This window comes from Cyphomyrmex costatus, unplaced genomic scaffold (genome assembly GCF_001594065.2).
Source record: "Cyphomyrmex costatus isolate MS0001 unplaced genomic scaffold, Ccosl1.0 scaffold147, whole genome shotgun sequence".
Classification (NCBI taxonomy): domain Eukaryota; kingdom Metazoa; phylum Arthropoda; class Insecta; order Hymenoptera; family Formicidae; genus Cyphomyrmex; species Cyphomyrmex costatus.
The window spans coordinates 47,449-64,220 of record NW_017275468.1 but is presented as its reverse complement, the minus strand read 5'-3'; the positions used below and the strand labels follow the sequence as shown (position 1 = coordinate 64,220).

General features: G+C 34.6%; 1 protein-coding gene across 1 annotated transcript in view; it reads left to right on the top strand.

The window, feature by feature from the left end:
* Nucleotides 1-15,338, top strand: part of sei (potassium voltage-gated channel seizure) — a 148,542-nt gene extending 133,204 nt beyond the window's left edge. Inside the window, exons 14-24 of the mRNA XM_018551848.1 lie at nt 1,620-1,740; nt 1,842-1,962; nt 3,335-3,644; nt 4,114-4,450; nt 7,959-8,146; nt 9,152-9,276; nt 10,108-10,203; nt 10,486-10,629; nt 11,294-11,612; nt 13,156-13,395; nt 14,699-15,338. Of these exons, the coding sequence (XP_018407350.1) occupies nt 1,620-1,740; nt 1,842-1,962; nt 3,335-3,644; nt 4,114-4,450; nt 7,959-8,146; nt 9,152-9,276; nt 10,108-10,203; nt 10,486-10,629; nt 11,294-11,612; nt 13,156-13,395; nt 14,699-15,047 (2,350 nt within the window). The 3' untranslated portion in view covers nt 15,048-15,338. The remainder of the gene's footprint in view (nt 1-1,619; nt 1,741-1,841; nt 1,963-3,334; nt 3,645-4,113; nt 4,451-7,958; nt 8,147-9,151; nt 9,277-10,107; nt 10,204-10,485; nt 10,630-11,293; nt 11,613-13,155; nt 13,396-14,698) is intronic.
* The last annotated feature ends 1,434 nt before the right edge of the window (nt 15,339-16,772 follow it).

Genomic DNA, 16,772 nt, shown 5'->3' with positions numbered 1-16,772 from the left:
CCCCCCCCCCCCCAAAAATTATAAATTACAGTTTTCTATTACCATGTAGGTTTTCTTTCTTCACATATACAGAAACGAATGCAAGCATATATCCAAACAAACAATACTTGCCTGTATTTGACTAATTTATAAGAGTATCATGAGACCTTCAAATTATGATTTTGAAGCTTACAAGAGAAATGGCAGGAGATATACGATTTGAGTATACATAATCTCACATTCAAGCGATATATAAGATATAGCAGAACAAAAAATGTACGTAACGTTTTACTTAATGACTTACTTAATGTATATAATGTTTTACTTAATGTATGTAAATATTTTCTTGATGTATGTAATATTTTAATTGTAATTAAAAATCTGTTCTATCGACAATATAGAAGAATCCAGCATTACCTTAAGTCTCTATTACTCGCGTAAAGTAGCCAGAATACCTCGGCCTTATATGTAAATTTGTTAAATGTATGAATGCTGTTTATATACATTACTATATTTAACGTAATTGTTTCACAATTTTAAAATAGCATTTTACATTTAATTTTATCTAATGGATATTTGGAAAATTTTTTACTTATTTTCATTTAATTGTAAATTATCAGAGAAAGAGAGAGAGAGAGAGACAATAAAAATAGAGACATACTCTCTAAAAATAAATCAGTGTATTATCATTGATTTCAATGCTACATTTTTAGAGAGTACGTACTGTTAGAAATTCAGTAATTTAAATAATTAATGGTAAAAAAAAACTACGCAAGTAATGTAGGGTTACGAGGTACGCTACAGTAAAAGTCTAAAGTAGGGCTTCCTGTGATTAAAAAAAATAATTATATAAATCTTGTTGGACACAAAATATTAATTGACACATTGATTAGAATATTTTGAATATATTTTAAGAATCTTTTCTTATAAAAATATAAATATATGACAATGTCACTTATTCATGTTAATTATTCAAGTCCAAAAAACATGATCCATTGGTGACGTAGAAAGTTGTAATGTGAAATAAAAAGTTCTTGAAGCTTTCGAAACTATATGAATGTAATTTCAATTAAGCTTAGAATTTTTTTAAAATAATTTTTTTACACAAATTGGCAACGGTTTAAAAAAAACTTTAAAATGTCATTACATTTGGAATACTTAAAACATCTTGTCTTCAAAAAGTAAGAGTTAAAAAACTATACGCTTAACTGAAACTATTTTGTGAAGGTGCTTTTTGAAAAATTCAATTCATTGAAATAAATTAATCAATCGAAAATTGTTTAAATTATAGATAGATACCGCCACTTGAAAAAAAAAATTTTGAAAGAACATGTTTAAAGTTTCAGTATCGATTATTTTACGAAAATCAGTATTTTGTGACACGTATTATACATACGTCTGTAAGTTATCTGTATAATATTAATCTTTTGTAAAATGTAAAAAGAATGATGCATTGTAGCGTTATTGTAGTGTACCTCTTTAATCAAGCTAAAGTCAACTTTTCCTTAATTAAAACTATATAGAAAATCCTTTTATCGCAAATTTTTTATCAGTTAAAAATTTTGATTCAAATTACATAACTATATATAAATTGCTATGGATGCAATGTATTATCCCGCAATATTTCGCGCTTTTTAAAGGTACGCCATAGGAAACGCCGAGAGACCGACCCTGAAGAGCAAGGTTGGTTGGCTCGACATTCTAGCCAACGATACACATCAGTTTTACTTTCACAATAACACCGGCGGGCCGAGCATAAAAGTAAGCCATCCGCGAGTACCTTCCGAGTACGCTCTATTTAAGATTACAGTCCTGAATAGCGATATCTTTTTGCCCAACATATAACTTTGTAATTTTTCCAGAGTCGTTATATCACGGCGCTTTATTTCACCTTCAGCAGTCTCACGTCCGTAGGATTCGGAAACGTAGCGCCGAATACCGACGCCGAGAAAATCTTTACAATAATCGTCATGTTGATCGGATGTGAGTCAATGAATATTGACGGATCTATATAGCTTATAGGCACACACGCGTTTAAGTCTTATTCAAAATAACGATATTCAAGAAATATAATAACTATATGTATAAATAGTATATACTAATTAATTTGCGAGGAAAAATCAGAATATAAAGTGAATTATTTATTTTTTACGTACAATACACAAGCAAAATATATATAATATTATTTGTTGATATAATCGCTCAGCTTAACGTTACGCATTTTGTTTGCATTTCACAAATCTTTTGAATTACATTATAATAAGCTCATTGGTTCATACAATCTTGTGGTAGCTATTTTTGCTATACATTAAAAAATATGTTAAATTTTAATAATAATATATGTATTTGAATAGTACCAACTAAATATTGTATATAAAAATATATTTATTTGGTACAAAAAGACCATCCATTTTATTTAAATTTTTTTATTGTGTCAGTGAATATTTATTTAGGTACTACAAGTAAACGCTTGATACTATTTAAATATATAAATATTTAAAATTGAGTTTTTTTTTTTCAATGTAGTCTTTACTCTTGACATACATCGGGGATGCACTATATTCTCACCAAGTTTAATTAAAATCGGTGACGTTATCCAAAGTTTTATACTTTCTTCTCGTAAAATAACTGAAATTTAAACTCCTGTCAACATCTAAATTTTAGTTTTGATCTTATTACTTCCGATTTGTATTTTATACTTTGTTGAAGGAAATGCTTTTTGATCAGCAGCTTGTCAGTAACAAATTTTAGTAATAAATTTCTTGTGATGGTATTCATAGTGCGTAAATAATATCTCTTAAAATGGTAATATGGCCCTCTGATTAATTCAGGTTATACTTAAGGTGATCTCTTAAATACTGTGAATACATACCGACTTTAGAGTTTAGAAAACGATATAGAAAAGACTAAAACCGGTTGTCACAGTTTTTGAATAATGATTTTTAGAAAAAAATGTATGAATGTAAAATTTTGAAACACTATAGGTATATATATATTTTTTAATATGAAGCTTTCTTCATATTCTGATATAGGGAATTCGGTCCTGAAATTACCTTATTTTAGTTACATCCTATATTTTGCTACAATGTATTGTACAGAGGAATATATAAATCTATGTTATTTCCTGATTTCTCTTCTAGCATAATAAAAGTAAATATAATATTAGAATAATTAATATTTTATAGCAAAATTTTAATATAATACATATTTTTTTTTATATTCTAGATTTTCAGATTTTAATAGAGTATTGAATAAATGACGCTAACATTGATTTTTGTTCCTAGAAATTAAAGTATTTTAGTTCATCGTTAAATATATAAAATTCGCGACTTATTTTATGATACATCGATTTTAGCACTGATGTACGCTAGTATCTTCGGTAACGTATCGGCGATCATCCAGAGGCTATACAGCGGTACCGCCCGGTATCACACACAGATGCTCAGGGTCAGGGAATTCATAAGGTTCCACCAGATCCCGAACCCGCTCCGCCAGCGATTGGAGGAGTACTTTCAACACGCGTGGACCTATACGAATGGAATTGATATGAACAGTGTTCTGAAAGGGTTCCCCGAGTGCCTTCAGGCCGACATCTGTCTTCATCTCAATAGAAATCTTTTAAGCAATTGCCGAGCCTTCGAGGGGGCCAGTCAAGGCTGTTTAAGGTACTTACCCTCTAATCTACTCCGAAAATTGCTGGGAATATCTGATGGGATTATTTTAAGGAGGTATTCTAGTTTAGAAGACTAAAAACTATATTAAAATGAAATTGGTTCATATATTATTATAATATAAAACTTTCTTAGACTTTATTTATGTACAAATTAGATATTTAAAAATATTTGTTTGATACCGTTTGTTCTAGTAATCTGAAACAAAAAAATTATTCGATTGTAAGAGTTACACTATTACTGGAATCACGGAATTTAATTTATAATTATTTTATTTTAACAATGCATTAAAACATGGAGGTAATCTGCAAACTGCGTTTATAGCTTTATTGAAGAAAATATCTGTGGAAGCCTCAAAAGTATTAACAATATTTTATTTTTATTCTTTTCGTAAATCGAATCTTTTACGTTATATAATTAATTCAAAATAATAAGAAATTATCTTGTTTGTTTTGCAAAACAGGGCATTATCCTTAAAATTTAAGACGACGCATGCGCCTCCGGGTGACACCTTAGTCCATCGAGGGGATGTACTGACTTTCCTGTATTTTATATCCCGCGGCAGTATCGAGATTTTGAAGGATGATATCGTGATGGCCATTTTGGGCAAGGACGACATTTTCGGCGAGAATCCGTGCATTTATTCGACGGTCGGAAAATCGTCTTGTAACGTTCGCGCCCTTACATATTGCGACCTTCACAAGATCCATCGGGATGACTTACTCGACGTCCTAGCACTTTATCCGGAATTCTCCAACCATTTCAGCCAGAATCTCGAGATTACTTTTAACATGCGAGACGTGAGTACTATTCCTGTCTTTCTTTGCGTGCAATTTTTCATTTGAATATAAATTCCATTCTCTTATTAATTTTATTATTATAACAAAAGAAGAATACAACTTTTACTTTTCCGCGAACATTTGAAGATCATCTTATTTCTACATTTTCCTATGCGGGGTCTAGATAGAAGTCGTAACAGTTGTAAGGTCTTAAGGGGATGCTGGAGCCGACTGGATTACCGATAAAACCAGCGTTTTTGACGTTTCCGTTCCTGTCTAATTTCTTTTCGTAACAGTTTCGCAGAATAAAAAATTGCTTCTCCACGATTTAAATATTCAGGCTAATGTACCTACCTCTGGTATATTTTGTGTCTAAAGCTGGAAAAAGTGTGAAATCATAGATTTCTTTATCCATTTAACCTAATGGCGACCAACGCTGAAGATAAAAATAGATAAAGAAATCTATAATTTCATATTTTTTCCAGCTTTAGACACAAAATATACCAGAGGTAGGTACATTAGCATGAATATTTTAAATCGTGAAAAAGGAATTTTTATTCTGCGAAATTATTATGAAGAAATTAGACAAGAAAGAAAACGCTATCGATAATACAGGTCCAGCATTACCTTAAGGAGTAGAAAATTGATCAATCACAGTCGATTATTCTTTTTATATTCGATTGGTTATTAATAATTTTCTACGACTTAAGATCCTACGACCGTTCCAACTTCTATTGTATAAAAAAATAAATTTTAACTACTGACGACTCTGATCGTTCACAAAGTCACACAACTTATATATAGAGTTACACACTTACCTAACCCAACTCTACTCTAATGCCTGGTTTATGCTTTGGTCTTAAGTCTTAATCCTAAAATTCAGCCAATAGAGTTCAAATTTCGGTTAGAACTGGCATCTTAATATTGGTTGAATTTTAGGATCTTGGGATTAAGACCTGAAGCATAAACCAGGCATAACTCTACTCGGAATAAACAGTGAAAAATGACAAAGAAATCGACGTCGAATCGATGTTAATTTGACATCGATTTGATGATTTCGACGTCGAATCGACATCAATTCGATGTCGATTCCATTGTCATTTCTCACTGAGTATGAACACAGCCTTTGCGAGGCGCTCACCGCGTGATCTCGCGCGTTTCTCAACTGATAACGCCGCCGTGCACTTGCGCGAAATCAATTAATATAATTACACCAAAATACAATTGATTGACTAAGCTTCTGCAAAACAGTGCACTAAACATTGAACTTAGAAATAGTAGAATACCTGGAAGAAGTAACAAAACGTATAAAATTGACAACTTCCATGTGTAAAGATTAAATCACAGTTAATTCAAATTTCAGAAATGCACCGATTGCAATGTTGTTAACTCGCATTCAACAAGAAGCACCTTAAAACGACTTATGTAAACAGAAGAATTCCGTTGAACATCGCTGTGTGCGAGAGCGGCAGCAAACGTGTCGCGCATTAAACTATGTAGAAAAATATGCGATAGCCGCTCGTCGCACAGGCAATCGTTTTGGCGGCTGCAAACGATGCAGTTTTGAAGAAGAGCTAGCGGGCGTCCCCTACAGTTGTATAATTGTTCGACAATAGTTACTCACAAACTAGCAATAACTATATTAATAGAAAGCTATGAAACAATTTTCCATCACAACTTTCTCAATTGTTGTCGAGTCAACCCCGCGAGATGTCACCTCTTTTCGGTTATATAAACGGAGTCCTTTTCGACAGCATTTGTATTTCGTTTTCTCACTTCGTTTGAAACGAAGTAATACGTAGTTAATCGCTGAGTAAATTTTTTAAATATTGTAAGTTTGCAAGAATCTGTTAATTCGAGTTTATAGCGTGTGAAGAAAACTTATTAATTTTCGATGCGCCGCGTTACTTCCTTTTTTTTCTCTGAATTTACAGTTCAATTCTTGTAAAGTATTTCTCATCACTAAATTATTTTCTCTTAGTCAATTGTGCGAAAAGATATAAAATATAAAGTGCGTGCTATTTAAAGATTGTATCATATCGTGTGGCTTCCTAATTAAGAGTCGCGCCGCTCACTCGGCTGTGTTTCTTTTGTTTTTCTTTTATTTGGCTCATCGTTAAACTCGTGAAATTAATAAGTTCATTTTGTTATTTATTTTATTATTTTTCCTCTTTCTCTTCGCCGAAGTGCCTAAGGCTAATTCTACAATGTGCTTATTGTTTCCTGTTTCTTGCTGTTTGTCTCTTGCCTACTCGATCAAAAGACCAAGAGACAAACAGGAACAAACAGCAAGAAACAGGAAACAAAAATTGGCTGCGTTCAGCAGAGAAAGCAGCTTTGCAACTGTTGTAAAATTCTTTAATATGATTGATCTTGCCCTTATTTCCCTATTACATCTAAATGTATAAGCCAATCATATTCAAGAATTTTACAACAGTTGCAAAGCTGCTTTTTCTGCTGAACGTAGCCAATTGTGATTGTTTGTATCGTCCGTCGTCGCGGGCTCGGCGAGAGTACATCGGTGACGGAGAATGCGTGCGTGTTACGACACGTTCTCAGAGCCGTATAATCCTTCCTCAGCACCCCGAGCGACGTTATCCAACCTATCAGTTTTACCCGACGGTTGCAATTTCCATCCTCGGGTCGACGTATCCGTTTCCGCGAGCGCTCTGCAGCCGCTCTTGAGGCTTCCTAGACCCTAGTCGTCGTGAAGCTCATACCCGAGCTCCAGCCGCCGTCCGATGAGCGGGGCTCCCACACAGAGCTCTCCGCCGCTTAACCCTACGTCACGACTTCCCCGTCGCTTGTTCTGTCCTTCCGGACTGTCCCGCAAACGAAAAGGGAGCAGGATTCTCTAAGGTATTTTCCGTTTCTGTTAGAGCCTCGCGTCATCCTTTTCACGAGTTGTACACTCTTGTTGACGCCTGAGCCGATTTTTCGTGTGGTACGTTTAAAAAGAGAAGCCGCGGTGATTGCAGGACGGAGAACATGCCCCGCGTGAGGCGAACTGGGCGAAAGAAGACGTTGCGCGATTTGGTAAGAGAGTATCATTGCATGGTCGCATTTGATCCTAGGGTGATCGGGGATCCTCAGTGGATACAGAAGACTCCACGGTACCATCCTGTCCCTGGAAACACCCAGGATTCTAACTCTGTAAGGAACTTTGCGCGGATACCCCAGGTGATTAAAATCGAGGTGCTTTCCTGCCCCCGTAAGAATCGTGGCGTTGCCGGATCTCCGGTCAAATAACGGAAACGTACAGCGATGAGCAGCATAGCTTCCCGTTCGCATTATCCTCGACAGCGCGCTCGACTTTGTTGACGAAGAAACTTACGCTCCGCGTTCAAAAAGTTTGGACGTGACACTCCTTTATAAAGAAAACATTTTTTAATTTACATCAGATTCTACGATTTCTATATTTTTGTGTTATTATATATTTTTTTTATACCTAATTATTATTTAACTAACTGCGAATGGCAATTTATATCGGACTGACGTATGATCTTAACTTACATCCCTTCATTTTCAGGAAGAGCAGGCTGGTGTCGATCCAATATCAGCAAGATTTCCTGTAAGTACTCCGACTGACATCGACATCGACGCTAGAAGGTTCGCTTTCCGTCCACCAAGATACCGTCGAGGACCCGGTGGTGGTCCTGGCACAAATCTTATTCCCACAGGTCGACAAGACTCCTTACAGGACGACCAGGATGACTAGTAAGACATTACCTTCTTTTATCACATTAATTTTCTCAATCAACCGTTAATAGAGAAATCAATATTTTACTAATTAGATTAATGAGATTAACAACTTTTATGGAATTACAATATTAGAAAGAAAAAAAAAACGGAAGCATAGCATATTATGCTTGCAGAAGACAAAATCAGGTCAAAGCTACGTTAAACAAATTGCGTCCTGGGCTTGTGGTCTTCGAGCACCCTTCTTTCGCCCCAATAACGGCAATATTTCTAACGACTTTTTCCAATAGTAGTTTCATTACTTATACTTAATTACAACGGCCGGAATATATTTTTGAGATAAATTTATTTGTAATATACACACATATATGTATTATTTTACCATCTAACTTTTAATCATAAGTGACGTTTCTCGTCTTACATTGATGTATTAATTCAACGGTTTTGTTTCTGATTTATTATTATTGTTATTTGTACACATTTTTATATTAAACATAAAATGTGTACAATCTCGAAAATAAAATCTTATCAATTTTTTCTCTATGTTGGATTTAGATAAATCACTTTGTAAAGTATCACATAAAAGTACAGTAGTAAGTTATTTTTTTAAAGCGATTTTCCTAATTTTGACATTATTGTTACTGTCATAAAAAATAGTGACATCATAGTATTACAAAAAGGAACATACACTAACTTGTAAGAAGTACATACGTATATTGTTAACGACAGTCATTATTTATCGAAGTCACTATTTATTCAAAGATTTTTTACAAAATCCCAAAAAGATTGCCTTGTTTAAATAATCCCTAAATCTCGTAGAGTAAAATCTCGGAAAGATTGGCTCAATTTATAGTCTTTTCGAGTAAGATTTTACTCCATAAGATTTAGAGAGTAATTTTTTTTTATTATTTTTAATTTTGGCATTTCCAAACGCCCCTATTCGGTGCTCTAGAATTAAGCCCCAAAAGTCCATAAGTTGAAGATGACAAATTAATTGATGAACTACTTTTCTATTTGTTGCAGCGATAAAGGTAGTGGTCATGGTATCCTAGAATTTAGCACGGACAAGGCAGGTCAAGATGTGACACCATTGAATTTAGAATTCGACGAGCCCAAACAAAGAAGCTCGACCTTAAACTCGATAACTGGTGAGTAATCATTTCTTTTGTTCTGCCTCGTTTGAAAATAATATTCCGATTTTTCTCGTGTTTGCTTCTGTTCTGTTTGAGGAATGTTATTTATTGCATGATACATTATATGATACAGATCCTCTATATAGCAGGATATTTCCTTAATATAATCGACTTAAGATTTTTCACTTTGGATGTTTTTGATCTTTGTTTATTAATTAACAGCAAGATTCCCTGTAAAGATTGACCACAAACATTTACGCCCGCATTAACTTCTCGCATCTAGCGCTAAATTTACTTGATCTTAAATTTTAATTGATAAGAAAATTTCAGTGATTATAGATAGAGATTTATACAACTTTAGTCATAGAGTACTCTGAATTTATTGCATTTTCTTAGAAAAGCATTAAAATAAAAAAACTAACGAAAAATTTTTCAAAGATAAATATTTTTCATTAAAACCATTTTTAATCTATTTTTCATTAGAAACAGAACGTTTCTTTGAATTTATGGAAATGCTTTATACTTTTAGTCAAAACTATGTACATATTTAGCGCTAAATGCGCAATGTAAACTGGATCTAAGAATCAATTATTTATGATCCATTTACAATTTGTAACAATGTTAAAAACATTTTATCTTTCTTGTAGGCTTTCTAAGATGTATTTTGCCTCCAACTCGATGTAGCTTATTATGTATTAATCGTTTCAATCTATTTAACGTGTATTACGATAACTTCCCTCTTTATTCCATTCAGCTGTATATCTCGTTTCTTTATCTCCTCTTCTAAGCGTATTGCTTCTTGTTTGAGTCCCAAGTTCGATAACACCTTGAAACCTGGTTGTTCAGGCATGCTAACCCATCTCAAGCGCAGCATACCGGATCTACGTCAGCACAAGATTCATCTGCAGCCGCTTACCAGTCACGATTACCTCGCGAAACAAAGTAAGTACTCTGTATATTCCGAACATTCCAAAGTAGATTGCACCCGACCTCGATGCACCTAAAATCATCCACGACTTGTCGTACCTATTTTCGCTACATCGCTCGCCAGAACCCCGAAGAGAACGTATGACTGTCGTTTCATCTATATTCTTAACTGCGACGTACACCGTAGTAGAGAGTACCTCGCAGCGCGATTGCACATGTGTACTGCGATAGTGGCACTCAATTTAAGTAATGTACCTCCCGTACTCGTGGTACTCACCGGTGGCGTTTAAAATCTAGTGACCACGCCACTGACGAAACCAGCGCGCCGGAGTTCCGCCGTCGTCGGCGAGAGTTGCCACAGTCAAAACGTCGTTCATCCCACTTCGACAACGTCAAGCCACTACACCACACCATCGCCCCCGCAGCATCCTCATTCTCATGGTAGGGGCCTCATTTCTTTTAATCTCATTATCAGTATTTATCGCGACCTTCGTCATTTTTCGCTTTTATTCTAAAAAATATGAGTGATAGAAAAATTTCGTTAAAATTATAATCCACCCCTGAAATTTCACTGCTGAAATTTCTTTGAAATTTTGATGAAGTGTTCCAAAACGGAATAATTTTAGCAACTTTTTTTCACCAGGGATGAATTTAACATAGATGTTTATATATAATTCTCACCGTGTTGTGTAATACCATGAATGTGAAAATAACATTATGATTTATAAAGCTCATGGTGTTGAATTTATAGATGTTAATATTTATATCAACAATAAACACGGTGAGTATTATATAAAAATCGCATAATATTAAATTTACACCATATTGATGTACATCAATATCAACACAGTAAAATTATACTTAACATCTATGATATTAAATCTACATCCATATTTTTTAGAGCATTTATCTCATTCATGTTGATATGAAATTCCGCCACATTACGCTATTATCATATTAAAAATCATTCATTACTAAAAATCGCGTATATCGGTTGCCGCACTACGAAATGCCGGATTATCGCGAGATGCTCCATGAGCTGTGTTTGAATTTTGATTACGATCAAGTCGAATTGCCGTGAGATGAAGGCGTTTGGTCCTTCCAGGCGACTTTCAGAGTGGTCCGGGTCGGCCCGTAGAAGAGCTCAATGCCAGGATCGACCAATTATCGCGGCAAGTGTCTTCATTGGAGCACTCGATGGCCAGTGACATCAGATTGATCTTGAGCTTGCTCCAGCAAACTCTCAACTCGTCGAGAGAGAGCTCCAGCATCGAGATGATGCCGGGAACTGCGCCAACTGTTGCAAGGCAGAGCAGTCGTGCACCCGCTGTTCAAAGATCGTCAAGTGAACCGCAACCACCAACGATCCCGACGGGCAACGGGAACGGGAAAATCCAACCTAGCACATCACATGGCTTGTTCAGGTAAAAACGAAATAAATGAGATTCCGCGAGTTAAATTCCCCGCGATTCTACAGCTTTGGCCATAAAGCACCCTCACACATTGCCGTAAATATTCTATTAACTAAAAATAAATGAAAACAGTTTTATGAAAAATTAATATTTATTTTTATAAAAATTTTTTTTAATGTTTTGTTTTTTTCCCGCTTTTATTACCATATTTTCTAAGAAAATGCAATAAATTAAGGGTACTTTATAATACCCAAGGCTGTAATTATTCAAATCGCGTACCTCTCTCGTGCGTTGAATTTTAATATTAAAGTTAGTCTCGCGTGCGACTGTCGTATACGACAGCACCAATCTTGCGGTAAGAGAGGGTTTGCGATGCTCCGCGACGCGGTAGATTTTGAAACTGAAGTGAAGTAATCGATATTTTGTTATTCTTGAAAAGCCTTCTTTCGAAATCCCTGGATCAGTTGCATTTGATTTCGGCGTCTTTTATTTTGGAAAAGTTGGACAAGTTCCGAAGGTGACCACCATCACGTATTCTTCTTTGAACTCTTTTGCGAGCAGTGTCACGGAAATCGAGTCCAAGCGAACGGCACGTGGCGATAACATATATATTTATCACGAAGATTCTAAATTTTCCCTTCACGATCACAAGCATAATCATAATCGACAATTGGATCATATTAATAAACTGCAATTTTATATAAAACATTTAACTAATTTGAAACAAATAGAGTTTTTTCTAGAGGCGAAGTATCGCTTCTCTGGAATTCTATAATCCTTAGAACTGTAGTATCATAATTTGGACACTCTTTCTCTCTGTAGATTATCATCTCTAACGTCTCGCACGCCTCAAAAGCTTATTAATTTACGTAGCCGCGTATTGTAAATACAGTATTTAGAAAGAGTATCTATAGAAATGTAAGAAAAATAAGAAGCATTTGCATTAAAATGAGAATAATCTTTCATTAGAAGATACAATATTTTTCCTCTGATTTGCACGTACTTCTTTTCTTATTTCTTCTATCTGATCTCGCTGATATGTATTTTCCTTCACACGTCCGATTAGTCTACAATTAATTTGACTGGTCCTTTACTTCTATCGAAGAAAGTACTTTGCTCGGCAATTTCGTCAATCTCGGTTCACTTTAATCTTAATTGATTCCTTTTATCTTTCTTGAAGCAATCAATTGAACTCTGATTGAAGTCGACCAACATTGACGGAACCGATCTCTTGGTAGGATAAATCATCTTTCATGCACGTTTAGATAGATCATTTTCATGATCGTTCATTCATAATTTTTCGATTATAGCCGACGCCAATGATCGATCCCACTGCGCGGCCAGTAGTCCCAAACGCGCGGGGCCCGTGACACTGCTCGGGATCAAACTTAGAGGATTAGAGGCCTGTGTCGAATATTCCACTGTACATAATCACGTACGCTTTGAGTATATATCTCGCTCGATACTATCTTTAGCGGTATCCTTCTCTTATGAAAGAAAGTTAGCCGTCTGTTTGTCGATTCACTGATACGAGCTTCGCTCCTCTTTGTAATAGAGCTCCCATGAGAGATCCAACCTCTACATCATCTGGAACATCGCGACTGACCGTCACGTCGGACACATCCGCACTCGCGACAGCGTTACAAACAGCACTGAATGGTCGGTCCGGGCCCACGAGGTCACATAGCCAACCGGTTGACTTGACGGTACCGACTAGCACGCAGCAGCAGACCCATCAGACCCACGCGTGGCACAGCCAGCCTGCCGCTTTCAGAAGAGGCGAATATCGGAGTGGGTAGGTAATTTAGTAAAGAGCATGTACTCTCTCTAAATTCTTTGAACGGAGTCTCACTTTTTAAAGAGTGAAAATTGAGCCGGTCTTAAAAAAGAATGGTTCAATTTTTAATTTTTATAACATTTAACTCTACAGAGTGAAATTTACTCTAAAAATTTTAGAGAGTAGAGATCTTTAACACGTGATACAAAAATCTAGACAGTTTTCTATTTGTATACTACAGATTGGCCTGGATTTTAATTTATTTTATACTAGTACGTTTAAAAAATTTGAAATTGATTTGTAACACAGAAATAACTAATTTTATCTTTATTCGTATACACTTTTCTTTCAAAGTAGTTCTGTTAAGCAACTACACACTTACATAGCCCAGTTCATAAAGAGTTTAAAAGTATTCCTAAAAACTAGTTTGCAATAGCTCTTTCAGTGCTGTCATCGCAATGCCTCCTCAGCGACATATGTTTCTGTATGATGAAATTGAAGTGCGTGATATCGTACTGCGTTCAATATCGTAAAGTGGTTTTTCAATTTGAAGCTCGACAAATATGTTATAGTAAAAAACAGTTTATTGAAGTTTTACGTTCGAAACACAATAAAAGATTGCTATACGATATCACGCGATTTCGATATGAAACTCGATAATTATACTGCAAAGTATAAAAAGCTTGAACTTTTTTGCTATGATATTATCATCGAGTTTCGTATAAAAAAGATAGCATATCATTATACGATATTACGCGATTCCATTTTCGTTACAAGCAGCACGTCTTATAAAAAGTGAATAAAACGCAAAATAAAATTTTTTTTTAATTATGACAATTATCTAAATTATGTTTATTTTTATTTTAATCGAAGTATTATTATGATAATAATATTACTTTTAAAAGAATAAAATAAAAACTTTAGAATACTGTTTATTTTTGAATATCATGTTAATTATAGTAAATGATCTAAAAACCTGCATGTGAAACGTGTGCACCTAATAACATATCTTGAGAAATTTGACTCGTTATTTATTTAATGTGCTATGAATTAAAAAAAGTTGAAAAACACTGTGATAGAGACGATTTTAATCTTGTATTGAAAATTGATAAAACTACGCTGGCAATGGCGCATTTCTGCTATTCAACAGCAATTAGCTACTTCAGCAATTGGCTACTTGTGATTTGTTCCATTTTCATTTAAAAACCTAAAAATATGTGTCATTGTCAGCGTCGGCTGCTAAACATGAATGCCGATCATTCATGTTTAGTAGCCGCATTCAACGTCAAGCAGAACACCACTATCACGTCGTTGATAAAAGTGTGCCTTGCGGTAGATACAGCTCGTTCAATAAGCGATCGGAGCCAGAGGGTGAAGATCCCTGGAGCTGCGTGGTACCAGAGGACCGAAGCAGCGCCCAACGTCCACGCAGCGGGGACTCGCGCAAGGACTCGTCGAATCATCGTGGCGTTATAGAGTCCACATCAGGGCAACAGGGTCGATCCGAGAGCAGACATGAGAGTAGCAGTAGGGGACAGACGAGTGGGTCTCGACAACAGGACTCCTCGAGACAGACTAGCGAGGATATGTCATGGGAGTTTACGATAAACGAGGCGCCGATCGCAAGGCTCGAATCATTGGACGAGCTTGATCAAGACCACGGTAGTTAAGGAAAAACGTACGCGGGGAGATCGTTCTATTAGCTAGGAGCCATCACCGTGAGGATCAATTTGTTCTGACCAACAAGACAGAAAGACAGCGATAGGCAAATGCGACGGAAGAACGCGACCGAGGCCGTTCGATCACTCCGTGTAAAATCTCGTTTTTAATTCGATTGATATACCACGTTTAGTCAAGAAATCTCGCAGCTGAATTACAAAGAATGTAAGATGATATTCGTAGACTAATTTAGAAGCGCGTACTGTTGAAGGCAGCATCGAGGTCTAAATACATAACAACTTGGTGTAATTTTGCTAGTAATTAATTTTATATTGAGGTTAAAACGATAATCCATTCTTCGTTTTTCGGCGAGAAAGATTAGACCAAATTTTTTTTAAATTTATATGAGCAGATACTAATTATTAAAAATGTATACGTTATATGTATATGTTTGTTAATGTCTACTTTGGAAATATGAGTTATAAGATAATATAATAAAAGAAATTCGTAAAGTAGTAAGTATCGAATCGATGAAATTCGAAATTTTTTGAAGACTAACCCTGCTGGAAAGATTCTCATATTACTTCATAATATTATAATTTTAAAAATTTATCATACTACAAATTTATGAAGATTTCTAAAAAAATAACTTAAATATCTTAAACTTTTTCTGATCTTAAAAGTTTTTTTTAGAGAGAAATTACAAAATGATAAATCTTGAAAATCTTAGAATGTTTTGAAATCCATAAATAAAAGTTTTAGAAAAAGTGTAAACTTACACAACACTTTTGAAATGTGTTTCAATTCGTATAGGAAATTTGAGAAATTTTCTAAAAAGTTATAAAATTGTAGAGAAATTCTGAAAAATTATACAAAAATTTTGATAAATTACTCAATGCAACAAAAAAAATTACTTTTTTCTCTTCGAATTGCGATAATACATTTCCTAAAGATTTTTTTTTAACACGATACTATTGACAGAATTTATTTAACACATCAGGATTTTGAGTAAATCAGAATGAAAAGAGCCAAAAATGGCATTTTTGACCACTTTTAATATTTTTTTATCGAATAAAAAACTGGTTTCTGTAATAAATAAACTGAACAACATCTGAAAGTGTAATTCAAGAATTTTTAAACAAACTTTAATTTATGATCGTATACGACTTTTTTTTTTATCAAGTTATAGCTGCTCGAATTTTAGGCTTTCTGTAACATTCCAAATGTTAACAATTTTAGCCACTCACAGATGTATGTATAAGTATGTATATACCTTTCTGAAAAAATTTTACAAAACGTCTAAAATTAATAAGCATAACATTATGAAAGAAAAATCGTATACCATTGTAAACCAAAACTCGTTCAAAAGCTCTTAAATTATATTTTTAGGTATTGAATTTATTTAGAGGCCAGTTCTTTTTTTGTCGCAAAAAAAATATTAAAAATGTCGAAAGAACGCTATTTTCTGTCTATTTCATTTCAATTTACCCAAAATTCTAATGTGGCAGGCAAATTCTACCTACAGCATCGCGTTTAGCGCGAAAAAATCTTCAGGAAACATATTGTCGCACTTCGAAGAGATTTTTCTTGTAATACTGTGTTATATAAAGAATTAAAAAAAAATTATTCACCAAGATATGAAATGACATATGCTTCCTTCAATTATACATGCTCTAAATGCTGCCTTATAATCACTCGTAAAGATCGCTCTTATTCTGTTAATCGGATTAAATGAT